At 45.2% G+C, this 17,852-nt stretch overlaps 1 protein-coding gene across 9 annotated transcripts in view; it reads right to left on the reverse strand.

Moving 5' to 3' along the window:
- Positions 1-487: 487 nt before the first annotated feature.
- Positions 488-17,852, reverse strand: part of FGFR2 (fibroblast growth factor receptor 2) — a 119,485-nt gene continuing 102,120 nt past the window's right edge. For 6 of the 9 annotated variants that reach the window (XM_054521367.2, XM_054521366.2, XM_024252941.3 and 3 more), the window contains 5 exons: positions 10,181-10,303; positions 9,541-9,611; positions 7,577-7,714; positions 5,853-5,958; positions 499-2,177 (listed from right to left, as the gene is read on the reverse strand). In XM_054521367.2, coding sequence (XP_054377342.1) covers positions 2,013-2,177; positions 5,853-5,958; positions 7,577-7,714; positions 9,541-9,611; positions 10,181-10,303 — 603 coding nt within the window. In that variant the 3' untranslated portion in view covers positions 499-2,012. 9 annotated transcript variants of the gene reach the window in all.

A 17,852-nucleotide genomic window follows, 5' to 3' on the forward strand; every position in this document is an offset into this window, starting at 1 on the left:
TGGTATGAAAATAAATGATTATTCACAAATTTGTCCAAGTTTTCTTTTGGAAAATTTGAAGCAAATCCTTCTCTCCATACATCATGAAGAAAACAGCCTAAAAGGTTTTTAAGTCCCCAGGATTCAGATGTTCTGAACGTCTTCCCTACTCAAAACCTGTCATCCTTAGGTCACCTCCCAGTTTGCAAAGCTCTCTACCATGTGGCTCTTTGTTTGCTCCTCTGGGGAACTGGTAGGGCTCAGAAAGGAACGATGATTCCATTGAGGCGCCAGTAAGCAACCGAGCCAGGGCTCCAACCAACCGATTCAGATTTTCCACTGGATCAACTCAACCTGTCACAGGTACTGTTGGTCTCAGTCAACCCCTCTGGCAAGTCACCCCCGTGCGTAGCACATAAGACCCTTGGCAGCCCTGCCCTTCCTGCCTTCACAACAGCACTCAGTCAGCACCTTCAAGCACAGGAAACCATTTGGTAAGACACGAGTATTAAAAAAATAAGTTGCGTGACATTTATTTTGTCTTGTTAACATTAATATCTGTAGAAACATTTTTATTGTCAGTATAAAAATTAACAGGTTTTATTAAATACTTTCTCCAATTTTGTAACACATAAGATCAGTGTAATCTGCATTCATCTTGCACGGCTATTGCAAAGTGAGTGGGTGTTTCCAAAGCAAAACACAATACTTTAGTACAGAAGGAACAACGGCGATATTTTGTCTGATGTAGGTATGAGGCTGGATCTTTTGGTGAGGTCCTGCCAGAATTAGATGAAAGCAATCCCTTAAAAATACGGACATATCCCCAAAACTATCAGCAGAACAACTCTGTGTTTCAATTTTCTATGATGGGACTTGAAGATCCTAAGAGGCGTCTCTAACGCCAAAGAGTCTGGAAGCCATTATCAAAATTCACTGAAGAGAATACAGGCTAATCTGATTAATGTGCAACTCAGAAGCAGAAGGCCAGCTGCCAGAGAGAAGCACATTCTGCTATCATTTCAACTGAGGTCTGTCCTCAAGGAATGGATTAAGGCATCTTTTAAGAGGACGCTGGTACCATTTGTCTTGGGAAGTCCAGTTAGACGTTGCGTTGATGAAATGACAGGGTTGCACACCAAAATGAAACACCTTCCTATGAATGAGTTCTTTTAATATGGGGCATTTAGGAGGTCTAAGAACAACCGTCTGACAGCAGCATTTAAACACAAATAAATCAAAACTTCATTTTCCCCAAATTAGTCATATATTGTAAATATTCTCTTTTCAAAGGATCTGATAACTAGTTAAGTCCAAGCAATAGATTAACTAGTCTGCTGTGCTGCCTGCATAGAAATGCCACTTAAATTACAAAAAAAACTATAAATGATTAATTGTTTTGTATATTACCAATTCATTAATAAATTAATGTTATACCATTTTCCCTGAAAGCAAAAGTATTTTTCCACCTCTGCTCGGTGAAAATTAAGAAATTCTGTGTAAGAACAGCATTTAGCAAATAACTATTAAAAAAAGAGAGACCAATTTCCTAGGTGCATTGGGACATCCATTTAAAATCAATACAAAAAATAATTCCTTGTAAATATATAATATATATTTATACATAATTTGAATATATTTACATACATCCAGCACCTATATACTGCATTTGTGCTCTGTAAGTGTGTGCTGACATAAATCTTCTCCAATTATTACAAAATTAACAAGGAAGGCAGAACGCATGTCCACCTTGAGTCCTACTGGTCCACAGCCAGTATGCGCGGCAGGTGAGAGGGGTTACGTGGTGGCTTGTGGCAGTCCACTGCTCCAGAAACCTTCTTCTCCTCCTGGTGAAGATTACAAGTTTTCAACTGTATAAATCTTTACACGTATGCTGATTACTTTTCCAATTATTTACTCCTCTGATCCATATATACAAGCGGAGACAACAAGCTCTGGGAGGCATGGTCTCCCTGCTCAGTGTAGCTAGGTTCCCAGTGCTGTCCTGTTTGGGGACAGGCAGACACAGTCATTCATGTTTTAACACTGCCGTTTATGTGTGGATACTGAGGAAGGCATGGTTCGTAAGGCATGGGGTCTGGAGAAAAAACAGAATCATCTCCTGAAGAACAAGAACTTCTTGTGTCAGGGTAACTAGGTGAATACTGTTCGAGAGGTTGGCTGAGGTCCAAGTATTCCTGAAAGAAGGGAAGAGAGACGTTTTATTTCATCTTGGGTCGGGATAACAAGGTGAATACGGTTCGAGAGGCTGACTGAGGTCCAAGTATTCCTGAAAGAAGGGAAGAGAAGAGTTTTATTTCAAACACAAGCTCTTGAGATGTGGGTATTGGACGCAGGACAGGACAGGAGACCCCTAGAAGGTGAACAGAGACCCAGCCCACCTGACTTCCACGAAGACCTCCCTGAGACCACGTCTGATATACTCCAGGCTGCCCTTAGCTTTTCTCTTGGAATCCATCATAAATCAACTATTGGCAGGTAGAGAACAATAAAACCTAGTTGAGCTATAGGTGCTGGGCAGGCAACTCGACTTCACACGGACCTAAATGACCCGCTGAGTCTACACCACCTCCTCACTAGAGCCCTTGCTTCAAATGCGAGCCCCAGCAAAATGAAAACCGGTAACACGTTGTGGGTCCCCAGACCCCCTTCAAGTAGTTGAGACCATGAATATTTATTTTCTGAATTACATTTTACTATTGTAGTTTCTGGGATAATTGAAGGGGAATACTTCTTCATTCGGCGGGTAATTTAACAGATGTAACTGATTACTCTCAGAAGTTCTCTGAGTTGAAAATGTAAACAGGTTCAAAAAAGGCTTAGATATATTCGTGTATGTTAAATCCATAATGCGCTGTTAAAGGAAACTTTAGGAAAATACAGGTTAAGTTTCAAAGTTTTGAAGGTTTGAGATTCAGAAAGTGTCCTCTGCTCCCCCAAGGCATCCAGTGCTGGTGCTGCAAAAAGCCCTCTGGATCACCCCAGGGTGATACTTCCTCCGACTTGGGTGCCCATAGACGGCTTTGTATGGCCTGAGGGCTAAAGATGGTCTTTAACATTGGTAAGTGGTTGAAAAAAAAAATCAAAAGAAGAATAATATAGGATTAAAATGAATAAAATTTATATACAATTATATAAAATCCAATTTCAGGATCCATAAAATTTTACTAGAAGACAGACTAGAATACATCTACTAGAACACATCTATTTACATATTGTCTGTGGCTACTTTGAGGCTACAGTGGCAAAGTTGCGACAGAGACCACAGGGCCAGCGAAGCTGAAAATATTTACTCCCTGGCCCTTTACAGAAAGCAGTTGCTGACCCCTGTTCTGAAGCTATGAAAAGCTTTCTAAATTGGGAGCTTGTGGGTCTCTCTGCCTCCACTGGGCTGGCACAGTGGGGCAGTTCTGCTCACACATCCAGAAGCCAACAACTATTCTATGACATGTGGTTTTGCTGAGAGGGGGCAAAAAGTGCAGACCACAGCACAAACAGCCTCAGTGTTATCAGAAAAGAGCCCATGGAATGTTGGCAACTAGACATTTTTAAAGACACACACACACACACACACACACACACACACACACACACACACACACACAAAAACCCTATAATTCATCACCAGGGTTGGCAAAAGAAAGAGTCCCCATCCCAGAAGGGGAATGTGTCAGTTGCAACAACATCAGCATTAACCACACAACTGGAAACAAACACGCCCACCACATCAAAAGAGAACTTTTTGCTTACAATGATAAAAATGAAATTTTGTCCTAAATGGAACCATTTTTCTTGAGCATATGGTAATGATTTTCAGAAGGAAAGAAACTTCGATTTTTATATCCGCCAGACAATATGGCATTCTGCTTTTTTATTTTAGGGTACTAGATACAAATTTCAGTATGAACGGACCCACTCTACATGTAAATATATAAATAAATCACTTTGAGCATAGACATGAGATCATTAAAATAGAACTTTAGTGCTTTTCCCAGTTTCTTTTTTTTTTTGAGACAGAGTCTCGCTCTGTCGCCCAGGCTGGAATGCAATGGCATGATCTCGGCTCACTGCAACCTCCGCCTCCCCGGTTCAAGTGACTCTCCTGCCTCAGCCTCCCAGAGTAGCTGGTTTTACAGGCGCACACCAACACACCCAGCTAATTTTTTATATCTTTAGTAGAGACAGGGTTTCACCATGTTGGCCAGGCTGGTCTGGAACTCCTGACCTCATGATCCGCCTGCCTCGGCCTCCCAAAGTGCTGGGATTACAGGCGTGAGCCACTGCGCCTGGCCAACTTTTCCCAGTTTCTAAATGAAGCCATAAACTTTCAGATCTGATAGGAAAAAAATAGGGATATCAGTAGATTCCAAGTCTACAGTTAAAGGAACTTATACTAGAAACAACAATTTTGGCAGAAGAAGAAAGTTGGTTTCTTTTCCCCCTTGAACCGTTCCTTTCGACTTCTGAAGGTCAGCTGTATTCATTTAAGTGCAATCTCTTCCTCTATCCAGCACACGCCACAGTCAGACGCATAAGATAAACCTGCTGAGCTAAGACTTCATATCACTACATTTGATTATTATTTTTTAAAAAATCACTCTAAAACTATTTTCTAAATCAGAAATTAAATGTATTATTTTCCTTCTAAAATATTTGGGGAACCTTAACTTTTTTCTTGTTGAGACAATTGCATGGTTTGGAGTTAGTTTCCTGTGTAAAAGAACACTATTGTGCATCCTCATTAAATATCTCAAAATACATTCATTAACAATTTCTCTATCTTAAGATTTGACTAGACTTGATGGGTTTATCATCTTTTCTGCTCAGAGCATATGCTTTCCATAATTATAAAAAGCACTCTCTCTGCATATTGAAGGAGCCACTGACATGGCTAAATTTGCACAATGAGAGACAGACGAGTGTTTATTTTGTTGGCAAAGATCATAAATTATTATTATTATTATTATTGTGAGATGAAGTCTCGCTCTGTCTCCCAGACTGGAGCGCAATGGCGCAATCTCAGTCACTGCAACCTTCACCTCCTGGGTTCAAGCGATTCCCCTACCTCGCCTCCTAAGTAGCTGGGATTACAGGCACACACCACCACATCCAACTAATCTTTGTACTTTTAGTAGAGACAGGGTTTCGCCATGTTGGCCAGGCTGGTCTCGAACTCCTGACCTCAGGTGATCTGCCCTCCTCGGCTTCCCAAAATGCTGGGATTACAGGCGAGAGCATAAATATTTTAGGGAAAATAAATATTTTAACAAAAGGTACATGTTTTTATGTAAAAATCATGTAAGTTGCTCATTGTAGAAAACAGTGTACGTTTACATACACTTAGAAAGAGGCTGCAAGGCATATAGCATTACCGACAGGATCACATAGGATAGTACTGTGGTTAACAGAAGCTGGTGTTGCAAAACTTCATTGTATTCCATCAAGCAAATGATGACGAACGTTATCAGTTCACCCACGAATGACCAAAGCACAGAACCAAACTTGCACAGGAATCCAAGCTTTTTCCCATGCACACAAAAATGCAAGTGAATACTGCTTCCCCTTCCCACTCTCCCACACGCCCCGGACTGCTCCACCAGCAGCTACACTGAGGGCGGCCTCGGGGACGTCCCTCTGTCTTTGGTTTCATGAGTCAGAACTCACAAAATGAAGTTCTGAGAAAAATCATGATTTGAGAGGAACCCATAGTTGAACTATCTGACCCTATGGAAAAAGAATAAACAAGACCACAGACTCCAACCAACAGCCAACAGGGGAGTGTGTGTGTAAAATGCTACGCATGTCTCACAAGACAACCAAGGACAAGGGGCTTCTTGGAAGGAGGTTCTTACCTCATTGGTTGTGAGAGTGAGAATTCGATCCAAGTCTTCTACCAACTGCTTGAACGTTGGTCTCTGGGAGGGCACTGCATGCCAACAGTCCCTCATCATCATGTACCTGGGAAAAATGGATTTCCTTGAATTAATTTCATATGCACTGGGTACGTGGTTATAGTTAGTTTTAATAGGCAATATGGGGATGTGTTGTAAATTAGGAAAATGCATCAGAACTTTCCAAGCAACTAGATTAGGAGGTCGTGAATCACTTTCCCAAAAGCTTCCCTGCCAGTTCCTCCAAAAGGCACTTTGACTTACAAAAACAGCACGTAACCCAAAACATGTTAGAAAGGCATCTAAGCCATCAAGAAAGATACATCTATGTGTTTTCCCTGGTATCCCTGGGCCACAGTGACATCTCACAACGGCATCACACCCTAAAGATGCTTTGGAGGCTGAAGGAAAACGCGTATTTCTATGGGCTGGTCTCCAGTCTTCCCTCCCCTGACACCCTGCCCTGCACCAAAGCAGCTGTACTATTTATCTGCCCAGTGCTTTGGGTCTTAATGATTCTAGTTGACAAAGCTTCCTGAGTTAAAAAAAAATAAAATAAAATTTGAAAACTACAACTTCAAGTTTTTGATGAATTAATCTGCCACCACTGGGCTGCACACTAACTTCCTGATTAACTCTTAGATAGGCTTAGCTTCCCAGGTCTTATCTTGATTATGGGTTTCAACAGATCCTCTACATTAAAAAAAAAAAAAAAAAAAAAAAAAACAATAGGAATGACAAAGAGCACAATAAGTGCCTTTATATAATATGCTATAAAATGTGGCCATTCATCAGACATCCACGGTACACCGAAAGCACTCCCGGGATTACTGATATAAAATCCCCATGAAATGATACACAATAGACCGCAGTTTCTGGGACAATCACTCTTCTTAGTTAATCCTGGAGGGGTTGAGGCAGGAGGCAGAGAGACTCCTTTCAAAGCACTGATTCTACTGCACCAGGCACACGTCACAAACACAACATAACTCCACTTAAAGTGTGAGGCAGGTTTTGCTAGAAACCAGCTCATGGTTTTATAGGCAGATCTGGTACTCTAAGGAGAGCGCCTGGACACATTTTTAATTCTCTGCACTAAAACACAAGTGAGACCTAGGTAACCAAACACGAGTTCCTTCACTCTGAGGAAATGTGGTTGGCGTCAATCTGTAATGGCAATTTTCAATGGTTCAAGAAGTTCCGGAAACACCGATTCTCCACTGGCCACGATGGGGCCAGGCGGGGGCCAGGCACAACCATCAGGGAAAGGTTGTGTTGGTTCCTTAATCCTACACCCTGCAGGGCGGCCCCGCAGCTTTCTAGCTTGTTTCCTGACCCGTGAGTCTTCCTGTCACTCCACGGGAGACTGCAGAAGGCGCAGCACAGTGGCCCAGGAAGACCACTCCCGCTGGCTCTGCAAAGTCAGGAGCCCTCAGCCAGGCAGCCAGACACCCTCTGATCCAAAGCCCTCTCCATACTCAGAATAATGTTCTTCCTCTCAGACAAGTAATGGTTGTCGGTGTTGCTATGTATCCCAGTTCTGGATTGAGCCCAGAGAGCTTCAGCCATTCTTCTTAGAGCATGTTTAGGAAACCAGGGGCCTTCAAAAATGAGATACATCAGGAGAGGTATTACTGGTGTGGCAAGTCCACTGTGGTACCAGCAGGAAAGACAACAGCCCTTACAGTTCGTTGGTGCAGTTGGCTGGTTTATCCATTCTGTGTCCTTCCTTCAGCAGCTTAAAAAGTTCCTCCACGGGAATCCCTGGGTAGGGCGAGCCCCCTAAAGTGAAGATCTCCCACATTAACACCCCGAAGGACCAGCTGCAACAAAAGGAGAAAGCACGGCATTACTAACCCATCCGCGTTGCCAAAACCTAAACATGCCCAGCTGAGACATAAACACCTCCTCACTTCTGAAGTTCAAAGACAAATGGGCCCTCCTGCAGTTCATCCTATGTGCTCTTTCCTGCCCTGCAAGAGCATCCCCAAATGATGATGACACAGGGATGTGCTGACGGAATTTTCCATCAATAGACAAAAAGGCAAACTGCCATCACTCTGGAATAGAGCTGCTTGTCTTAAATGTGGTGTTAGCAATGCAAGGATCTCAGCTTCTCAGTTTCAAAGCCTTTACGTTCCTTTCCAACTCCCTATGTGCCTGACCCAAGGGTTGTGATCTACTAGGATGGGCAGTTGATAGAATAAGGCCAGCAAGCCAGCTCCGCAGGATCACAGCTGCCCTCTGTGGCCGGTGGAACATCTGCTGCACAGAGGCTCTGGAACTCACTAAGACTGCAAAGGCAATCAGCACAGGGCTGGGGTTAGGATGAGGAATCACATGCCCCAGATGAGTTGCACACAACAAAACTGAACACATCTCACAGGCCACAATTTTACACTTGACTCTTTAGAGATGTGGACTTCCTGTGCCAAGTTCAGGAGGCTCAATCTCTGGGATGAGCAAGCTGAGAGAGCCAGGTTTAGCTATGTCATGGTCACTCTGGAAATAACCTTCTGTACTCGATGGTGGTGAGTTTCACTCCGCAGTTTTCTACAGAGCAAAAGCAGCAGCACAGGACAGGCAGAACAGCCTCTGTGCCTCAGTTGCTCACAGCAAAAATGGGATCGTCATGTCTTCTTTTTTTAGGATTGTTGAGAGGACCAACTATGGTAGCACAGAATTAATGCCTACCCAGAACTCTTCCTGCTCATACAAATAAAAAATAGTTCAAGTGATTTTTTTTTTTTTTCCCCAGACAAGAGTCTCGCTCTGTTGCCAGGCTGGAGTGCAGTGGCACAATCTCAGCTCACTGCAACCTCTGACTCCCAGGTTCAAGTGATTCTCCTGCCTCAGCCTCCCAAGTAGCAGAGATTACAGACACACATCACTACGCCCAGCTAATTTTTGTAGTTTTAGTAGAGACGGGGTTTCACCATGTTGGCCAGGATGGCCGTGATCTCCTGACCTCGTGATCCACCCGCCTTGGCCTCCCAAAGTGCTGGGATTGATTACAGGTATGAGTCACTGCACCCAGCCTTCAACTGAATTTTCAAATCTAAAATATCAGTTGGAGCCTGACCCCATTGGTTTTGTCAGTATATCATAATAGAAATATTCTACTGTGTTTCTAGAATGCTATCAAGGATGCCAAAGCAAGATCAGACCTTTTTGTTGAGGGATAAACATAGACAGTAGACCCTGTGGAGGTCCCCAGCCTGGACCACATCTCACTCAGCTCCACTCTTTAAGGACAAATCTGGGTTAAAGGGAAATATGACAAACTACTCTTAAGTGGGAAAAGCTCCAGGATTACTCCTTTAATGGAGTGAAGAACATGCCAAGAGCTTGGCGAATTAGATAACTGCTTTGTACTTGCACATCCATGAACATGCTCAAGGGAAGGACTTCCGCTCTGGCAGGGGGAGGTCAGCGGTTCCACCTCCTGTGCTCTTTGAAGCCAGGCAGATTAGTAACAGAGCATTGGTTATCAGCCTACCATAAAATCCGTCCTTTCTAAGGCCAGCTCCTGCACCTTCTACGAATGTGTGAAATGCAGCAGCCACTAAAGAAGGAAGAAAGGTGAAGTACGTACAGTATTTTTGCAGCTCAAGCCCAGGAAGAAGCCAGAGAAAAGAGAGTTACTCACACATCACTCTGATGAGTGTATACTCTATCAAACAGGGCTTCTGGAGCCATCCACTTGACTGGAAGTCGCCCCTGCAAATGTAGAGGAAAATGTAAAAACTAAATATATTTAAAAGAATTTATCTTAGCAGGCTCAATAGGGCTATGCCCTGTTTAAAAGCTGATATTCTCATGGTTTTTACTAGTCAGTCAATAGAGCAGAAATCAGTCCCAATGAGGACCATACACAATGTGTGAGATGCACAGGTTTGGGCCATTAATAAAATGCCATCTCCTTGGATTCTATCTTTTATCTCCCTAGCACACAGATGCTCCTTGACCAGTTATTAGGCAAAAATTAAACCAGTAACTTCCAAGCTATAGTTTTTGCTATGAAAGTTCTTGATGAGAACCATAAGAAAATCCTAGCGGCTGCTGATTATTCTGTATATAAGTGTTTCACATTTACTAAAATTGACATAAATAGAGGCTAAATTTGCATATTGAAAGTTTGTGAATAGTAAGGCAAAAGAACGGGAATCAGGGCAGGGGAATGGGTCCCCATCCATCCCACCCAGCTCTCAACATTGACGGCCTTTCTTCCTGGAACATTCTGAGTCCCACCCCCGCCCCTGCCCACTGTGTTGCTGCCATCGACTTACATTGGTGGTCTTTTTGTAATAGTCTATATTGTTGATATCTCTGGCAAGTCCAAAGTCTGCTATTTTCATCACATTGTTTTCTGTTACCAAAACATTTCTGGCTGCTAAATCTCGATGAATACACTGAAATCAAGAAAGAAGCAAGAGAAATAACTAATTTCAAAACACCGCCAGAACAAAAAGGAAATATGTTCATTTCTTAAAATGCAGATAGAAATATAGCTGATGTTAAAAACCAGTTGTGGTATACTATAAGAAATACAGTGTGGCCGGGTGTGGTGGCTCATGCCTGTAATACCAGCACTTTGGGAGGTCAAAGTGGGCGGATCACTTGAGGTCAGGAGTTCGAGACCAGCCTGGCCAACATGGCAAAACCCCATCTCTGCTAAAACTACAAAAATTAGCCGAGTGTGGTGGTGTGTACCTGTAGTCCCAGCTACTCAGGAGGCTGAGGCACAAGAATCACTTGAACCCGGGAGACAGAGGTTGCAGTGAGCTGAGATCACGCCATTGCACTCCAGCCTGGGTGACAGAGTAAGAGTAAGACTCCGTCTCAAAAAAAAAAAAAAAAGAAAAGAAAAGAAAACGCAGTGTGGCTCTAAGATTAAGAAGACAGGTCAACTGGGATCATCCGAGAGCCTCGAATACGACATATATTTGTTTTGGAATTACAAATAAACAGAATGATCATTCTGAAGAGCGAAGGTAGACTAAATAACCATATTCTCTTCTATCTCCAGTTGTCCAGCCACACCGGTGTCTTCCTTTCAGCTGCTTATAGATCTGTATCTAATCATCCTAAAATCTTTTCTCTCAACACTTGCTCTCCTGCCCTTCACACCTGAATTTTCAGAAGCGTTGATTAAAATCCAACATCGCGTCTCCTTCACTCCCCGTCACTTCTCAAACATTCTAATCTGTGTTCTACTCTTGCCTCTCCTGAAGCTTATGAAGAACCTCTGAATTGTTAGACGCAAATGACGTCCTCCAACTCCTCAGTTGTTCCTCCTCTGTGGCGTCAGATGCTACTGATTTCTTGCTTGTTTTTTAAAACGGTCCCTCTGTTTAGGTTTTTTTTTGTTTTTTGTTTTAACATGGAGTCTTATTCTTGTCACCCAGGCTGGAGTGCAATGGTGCGATCTCGGCTCACTGCAACCTCCGCCTCCTGGGTTCAAGAGATTCTCCTGTCCCAGCCTCCCGAGTAGCTGAGATTAGAGGTGCCTGCCACCACACCCGGCTAATATTTTGTATTTTTAGTAGAGATGGGGTTTCACCATGTCGGTCAGGCTGGTCTCGAACTCCTGACCTCAGGTGAGCCACCCGCCTCGGCCTCCCAAAGTGCTAGGATTACAGGTGTGAGCTACTGCACCCGGCCCCTCTGTTTAGTTTTATCCCGTCCCCTTCCCTCAGCTGGCTCTCTGTCTCTCCCTGCCCTCTCAGAATCTCTGGCTGGCTCTTCTCTTTTTCTGTCCCTTCAAATAGAGGAATTGTTCCATTATGTATTTCCATATATCCTCACGGCATTAATTCTAAACACATACAAAACATGCGCAAGTTCGTACCTCCATCCTGACCTTCCTCCTGAGACCCATGTTCTCATTTTCAACTGTCTGTGGGACACCTGCCCACTGATATTCCCTTGACATCTCAAATTCAAGGTTTCAACTCCTCCAATGCTTTGTCTCTCTTAATCGGAGAGCTATACACCGGTATTCTTTACACATTCCTCCCAAGTCCTGTTGATTTCAACTCCAAAATGCCTTCCCATGTGTCCATACCATGCCTTTCCCACTGCTAATCCCTGAGTCCAGGCCGTCTTCACTGTCTGCCCCCTCCCCCTGAGACTTCCACACTGCCCGTCTAGCGGGTCTCTACGCTTCCAAACTTAGCCCTGTTGTACCTCCTCCATGTCCCATGACTAAGGTTCCTGAAATGACTAGTCATGTCCTTTCTTGGCCTTTACCACAGCCAATGCCCGTCCATCCACATTCTCAGTCCAGTTTCTCCTAACACCTGGCCTCGGACTGAATGTGCCACATACACTGAATCTAAACAATGAAACATTAAATAATTACTACAGAACAGCTAATTTATTGTCTTGACACTAACTCTTGGGTCTCAGAAAGATCTAGCTATTACGACTTTTCCTTCCTTTTTTTTTTTTTTTTGAGACGACGGAGTTTCACTCTTGTTTCCCAGGCTGGAGTGCAGTGGCACGATCTTGGCTCAGTGCAACCTCTGCCTTCCAGGTTCAAGTGATTCTCCTGCCCTCAGCCTCCCAAGTAGCTGGGATTGCAGGTGCCCGCCACCACACCAGGCTAATTTTGTATTTTTGGTAAAGATGGGGTTTCACCATGTTGGTCAGGCTGGTCTCAAACTCCTGACCTCAAGCGATCCACCCGCCTCGGCCTCCCAAAGTACTGGGATTATAGGCGTGAGCCACCACGCCCGGCCTATGATTTTTCCTTTCTACAAATGATACGCTATTGTGAGCTGCTGCATTTTTGTTACACTTTCATATGGCAAGATTTCCACAGAATACAAGGTAATTAGGGTCCCCAATCATCACCTTCTATTTTGGGAAGAGATAAGACATAAAGAAGCAAATATCACCACCGAAGGCTTTTACACTGGTTACTGGCAAAGGTTAACTATCATACGAAGCAGAAAGTCTTATCAGTCCATTCAACAAGGCTGAAATGGGGCCGATCTTAGGCACTTCACGAAATGGACAATTAAAAAAGGGGCAAGCTAAGTGATCCCTGAAATATAAATAAGGAACTGTTTGATTCCACCCCGACCCGCAGCTATTCCTTGTGTTCACACACTTCTGGGCCCCCCGTGTAGCCTAAGCCCAGAAGCGGGAAAGCAGGAAAGCCACGCAAGCTTGCAATCCCTGGCCAGGTTGGAAGCAGGAAACGTGAGAGCTCACAGAAGCTGCCTGGAGATTCGTCTGGGGTTGCAGCCCTGTTCCCAGTTTTGGAGGCCTCTTCAAATTGAACTTCCAAGCCCCAGGCCAAACTCTCCCGGTGGTGTGCTCCTGCCGACACGCGCTCTGTGCGTCTGGCAAGCTGTGTGGTCAGAAGAATGTGCTTCCCACGCACTGGGCTCCAACCATGCACTGGGGCTCAGCTTGCACAGAGACACTGCTGACGGCTCCCTCCACCATCTTCTCAGCAAAAGCCAGAGTCTAGTGTGGCCATCCCTCATCCCAGGGGTTAGGAAACATCAAACCCCAGCCTCTGGGTTGAGTAAGAGGAGACTTGGAACCCACACCCGAGAAAAAGAAAGTAATCACAGGCAAGCCAAATCCCCGTCATCCACAGGAATGTGAGCTGTTCTCCAGCACAGAGAGCTGACCATTTTACACAATTAGGGCCCTGGGACAGTTTGGTGTTCCATAGGTGAAGGTCAGTGGGTCACTACGGGAGGGAAGACCAACATCCCTACGATGTAGACAATATGCCCTGTGCCCAGTATGGCTGATGACATCGAATTCCTGCGGCAACCTATGACATGCATAGTGTTATACCCATTTTACAGGTGGGGAAGCTGGGGCTTCACTAAAAAAACTGCTCAGGCTGGGCGTGGTGGTTCACACCTGTAATCCCAGCACTTTGGGAGGCTGAGGCAGGTGGATCCCAAGGTCAGGAGATGGAGACCACCCTGGCTAACACAGTGAAACCCCATCTCTACTAAAAACACAAAAAATTAGCCGGGCGTGGTGGCAAGCGCCTATAGTCCCAACTACTCGGGAGGCTGAGGCAGAAGAATCGCTAGAACCCGGGAGGCGGAGGCTGCAGTGAGCCAAGATAGCGCCACTGAACTCCAGCCTTGGCGAAAGAGCTAGACTCTGTCTCAACAAAAAACAAAAAAATCTGCTCAGGGCCAGGCGCAGTGGCTCATGCCTGTAATCCCAGCACTTTGGGAGGCTGAGGTGGGCAGATCACTTGAGGTCAGGAGTTCAAGACCAGCCTGGCCAACATGGTAAAACCCCGTCTCTACCAAAAAATAGCCAGGTGTGGTGGTACATGCCTGTAGTCCCAGCAACTCAGGAGGCTGAGGTGGGAGAATCACTTGAACCCAGGAGGCCAAGGCTACAGTGAGCCAAGATCACGCCACTGCACTCCAGCCAGGTGACAGAGTGAGACCCTGTCTCAAAAACAAAAACAAAAAACAAACTGCTCAGGTTTAACACTTTGAGGGTTAACTGGGTTTGGGATTCAGTTAAAAAAGTAAAATTAGTGTGATTTGAGCTAAAAATAGTAAGGATTTTATAAATTGTATAAGGCTCAAATACCCTATTACCTAATTGCATTGCTGTATACACCATGGTGTTTTTTCACTTCTCTGTCTCCAGTCCCCAACCCCCACCCCAACACTCACACACTCACACACACACACACGCACATGTACACACACAAATGAAAGCTGCTGGAGTCCAGGCACTGTGTGTTCATCTCAATCGGCCCAGCGCTGAGCACAGATGAACCCAGTACATCAGTAACGATGTAATCAACAGTTCTCTTTTGCCCCTTCCTTCAGGCAAGCAGGTCTCTCACAAGCCCATGACTCCCCATTGTGAGGGGATGGGTGTGGGAAAGCCAGGGCCGGACCCTTTGCCTGGTTCTTCATTCTCCACCTTCAAGAATAAGCCCTCCATTTTTGGAAGCAAAGCCCTCACAAGGGGACCGTGCTTAACAGCTTCATCTACCTCCATGTTGAAACCTATTCTGGGTCCTTAACTGCGTGTGGCCTCCAGTAAGTGGCTTTGGAACCATGCCATGTCTTAAAGGCCCATACAATATCCCTTTTACCTTGGGCTGTTATTCAATGTAGAGACAATGAGGCCACACTGGGGCACTAACAACCCCTCCCACCCCAACCCCGCCCCACACAGGCGGAATCTCATTGGTCCTGCCTCAGTTTAGAGTTAGGGGCCTCATGAGAGCAGGAGACAGCTGAGTGGGGGACCAGGAGACCTAGGTCTGGGACCTGCCACTCCATTCTTCGAACCTACAAGTCCCCTTCTCAGAAGTGAGGACATCTGAGTCCTCCTGACACATCTGGTCTTAAACCGTTCACGCTGCTTCCTCATCGTCCTCCCCCATACAATGGGGATCCAAATCCTGCCTATTTCTGGGTTGTTCTGAGGGCTACATAAGATGCTTTATGTCAAATGCTCTGCCACGGTGCCTGGAAGATGGTTAGCTTTTCCCAGAGTGGTCAGTAATTAATAATAACGATAGTTACTATTATCACAACACTTTAATATGGGTACTTCCGTTCTTCCACGATTAAATGGATTCATTTGCCCTGCTTAGCAAAGTTCGTCTCTTAGTTTTCTCTCTGCCAGCTCCAAAACAGGAAGGAGCTCCGAGTCCTCAGGGCTAGGGTGGGCAGGGGTACCACCACTGCCTCTAGGACCAGGACCGAACACCCGTGCTTCTCACCAGTTTGAGCGCCGAGGCTCTACTGCCTGCCCCCTCCTTCCTGAAGCTCCCGTGTGGGGCCTCTGCGCTCCGTGTCCTGATTTTCCTACTGCTCAGGCTGTGCCTCCTCGGTCTCCGCTGCTGTTTCTGGTGTCAATCTCTAGATTTGAGTATTTTCTCAGGACCTGACTTCAGGGTTCTGTTCTCCTCCTCCAAGCTTCTCCGCAGATGAGTTTGTCCACGCCCATGGCTTGAACTCACAGCTCCCTTTGCTGCCTCCCAGCTGTTAGCCCACCCTCAGAGCTGAGCTGCTGCCTGCAGCTTCTTCATAATCTCCCCTTGGATGACTCAGATACACTCAAGACGAGCTCTGATTTTCCACCCAAATCTATGCTCCTTGCCCCAACCCTGATTCCCAAGTCCTCCCAGACTTGAAAGCTACACCACCATCTGGTTTTTCAAGCTGGAAATCCAGAAGTCATCCTTGACCTCTCTTTCTCTCCCTCCTATCTAATCAATCCATTCACTATCCCAAGAGCAAAATATGTCCAACATCAGCCCACCAGCTTCTCTCAGTGTCTTCGGACCCAACAGACGCTAGCCCAAACTATCATCACCTTTGACAGGGGCTCAGCCTTCTCATTCACCACACAAGCAGCAGTGAGAGTCACCTTTGAAGCACAAACTGATCCTCTTCCTCCCCCTCAGAGGCTTCCATGGCAGTGACAGCAAAGTGCAGTGTCCTGGCATGAGTAAGGCCTTATCCCACTGTTTCCTCCATGGCATATTTTTCAATATTTTTTTACAACCTTATTTTCATTCCCACATTTACGGTGAATTTCTCTTACTGTCACCCATGGTTCCTGCCCCAGGAGGTCAAGGACTATGTCTCTTCTGGCCACTTCGCTGGAGAGCCTGACCAAGGGCATGAGACATCGGGGATGCTCTAGGAGTAGATGTTGAAGGATTTAATAAAATGACCGGGCCAGCCCTCCTACCACATTTCTCCTAGTAGCACCGCCCTGCTGGGTGCAAAACTGCTTCCCCTATCTCCCACACAGGTAGGGCAGGGAGTGATCAAGACCAGAATATCAAAATAGGCAGCCTACAGATGGGCTACCCTCCCCAGGCTTATTTAGGAAGAGTTCACAGCTGCAGAAAAGGAGGGATGGCACAGTGAGTACCCACCGCTGCTGGCTTTGCTTGTTACACCTACTCAATCACTTGCTGTCTCCACGTCCTGCCCCACCTGCCCCCACACACATACACACTTGGGATAGTGAATGGATTGATTATATGTTATGGCTGGACCACTTAAAACTGAGTTGCAGGCATCACTGATACTTCACAAATCTCAATTCTTCAGTGTATTTCTCCTACAACAGATACCACTGTCATCCCCCCGAAATTCAACACTGATAACAAATATAACCAGTAATGTTATACAGTCCATATTCAAAGGACACTCACAAATGTCCTTTCTAAGAACTGGCCACCCTCCCCGACTCACAGGATCCAGTCCAGGATCCCACTTTTACACTTACGAATTGTCTCATCGGCCCCCTTTAATCCGGAACTGTCTCCCCAGCAGTTTTTATCTTTCGAGACACTGACATTTTGAAGTGATATCTTGTCAAATGTCCCATGTTCTGGATCTGTCTCATTGTCTCTGGATGCCAAATACTTTTTGATTGGCAAACTCCCCTACATACATGCACGCACACGCACGTGTACACAAACGCAATCACAGAAGTCAAACCTGTGTTTAATTAGTTTCCTAAAACCTATATATTGGGAGATTTTTATACAAAAAACATCTGAAAAAGTCTTAAACTCTAAACTCTCTTAAAAATGTTTTTAAAGTTTTTCTTAAATTAAAAAGAAAAAAGGCAAAACCCCATCTCTACCAAAAAAAAAACCCAAAAAACAAAAAACACAAAACTTAGCCAGGCATGGTGGCACATCCCTGCACTCCCAGCTACTCAGGAGGTTGAGGTGGGAGGCTCACCTGAACCCAGGAGGTCAAGGCTGCAGTGAGCTGTGATTATGCCACTGCACTCCAGCCTGTTTGAAAGAAAGAAAGAAAAAACCATCCAGAACATGGGGTAGCTCTGGGCCATGTTCCTATGTGGCCAGAGAGTAGAGCTGAGGTGCAGCCATCCCTCGAATCTCTCTGCACTCTGAGTGATCCGCAGGCCTTGGTGGTGTGACTGGCATGGCCCCATGGAGACTTGAGTTTG

The sequence above is a fragment of the Pongo abelii genome, chromosome 8 (assembly GCF_028885655.2).
Source record: "Pongo abelii isolate AG06213 chromosome 8, NHGRI_mPonAbe1-v2.0_pri, whole genome shotgun sequence".
Classification (NCBI taxonomy): domain Eukaryota; kingdom Metazoa; phylum Chordata; class Mammalia; order Primates; family Hominidae; genus Pongo; species Pongo abelii.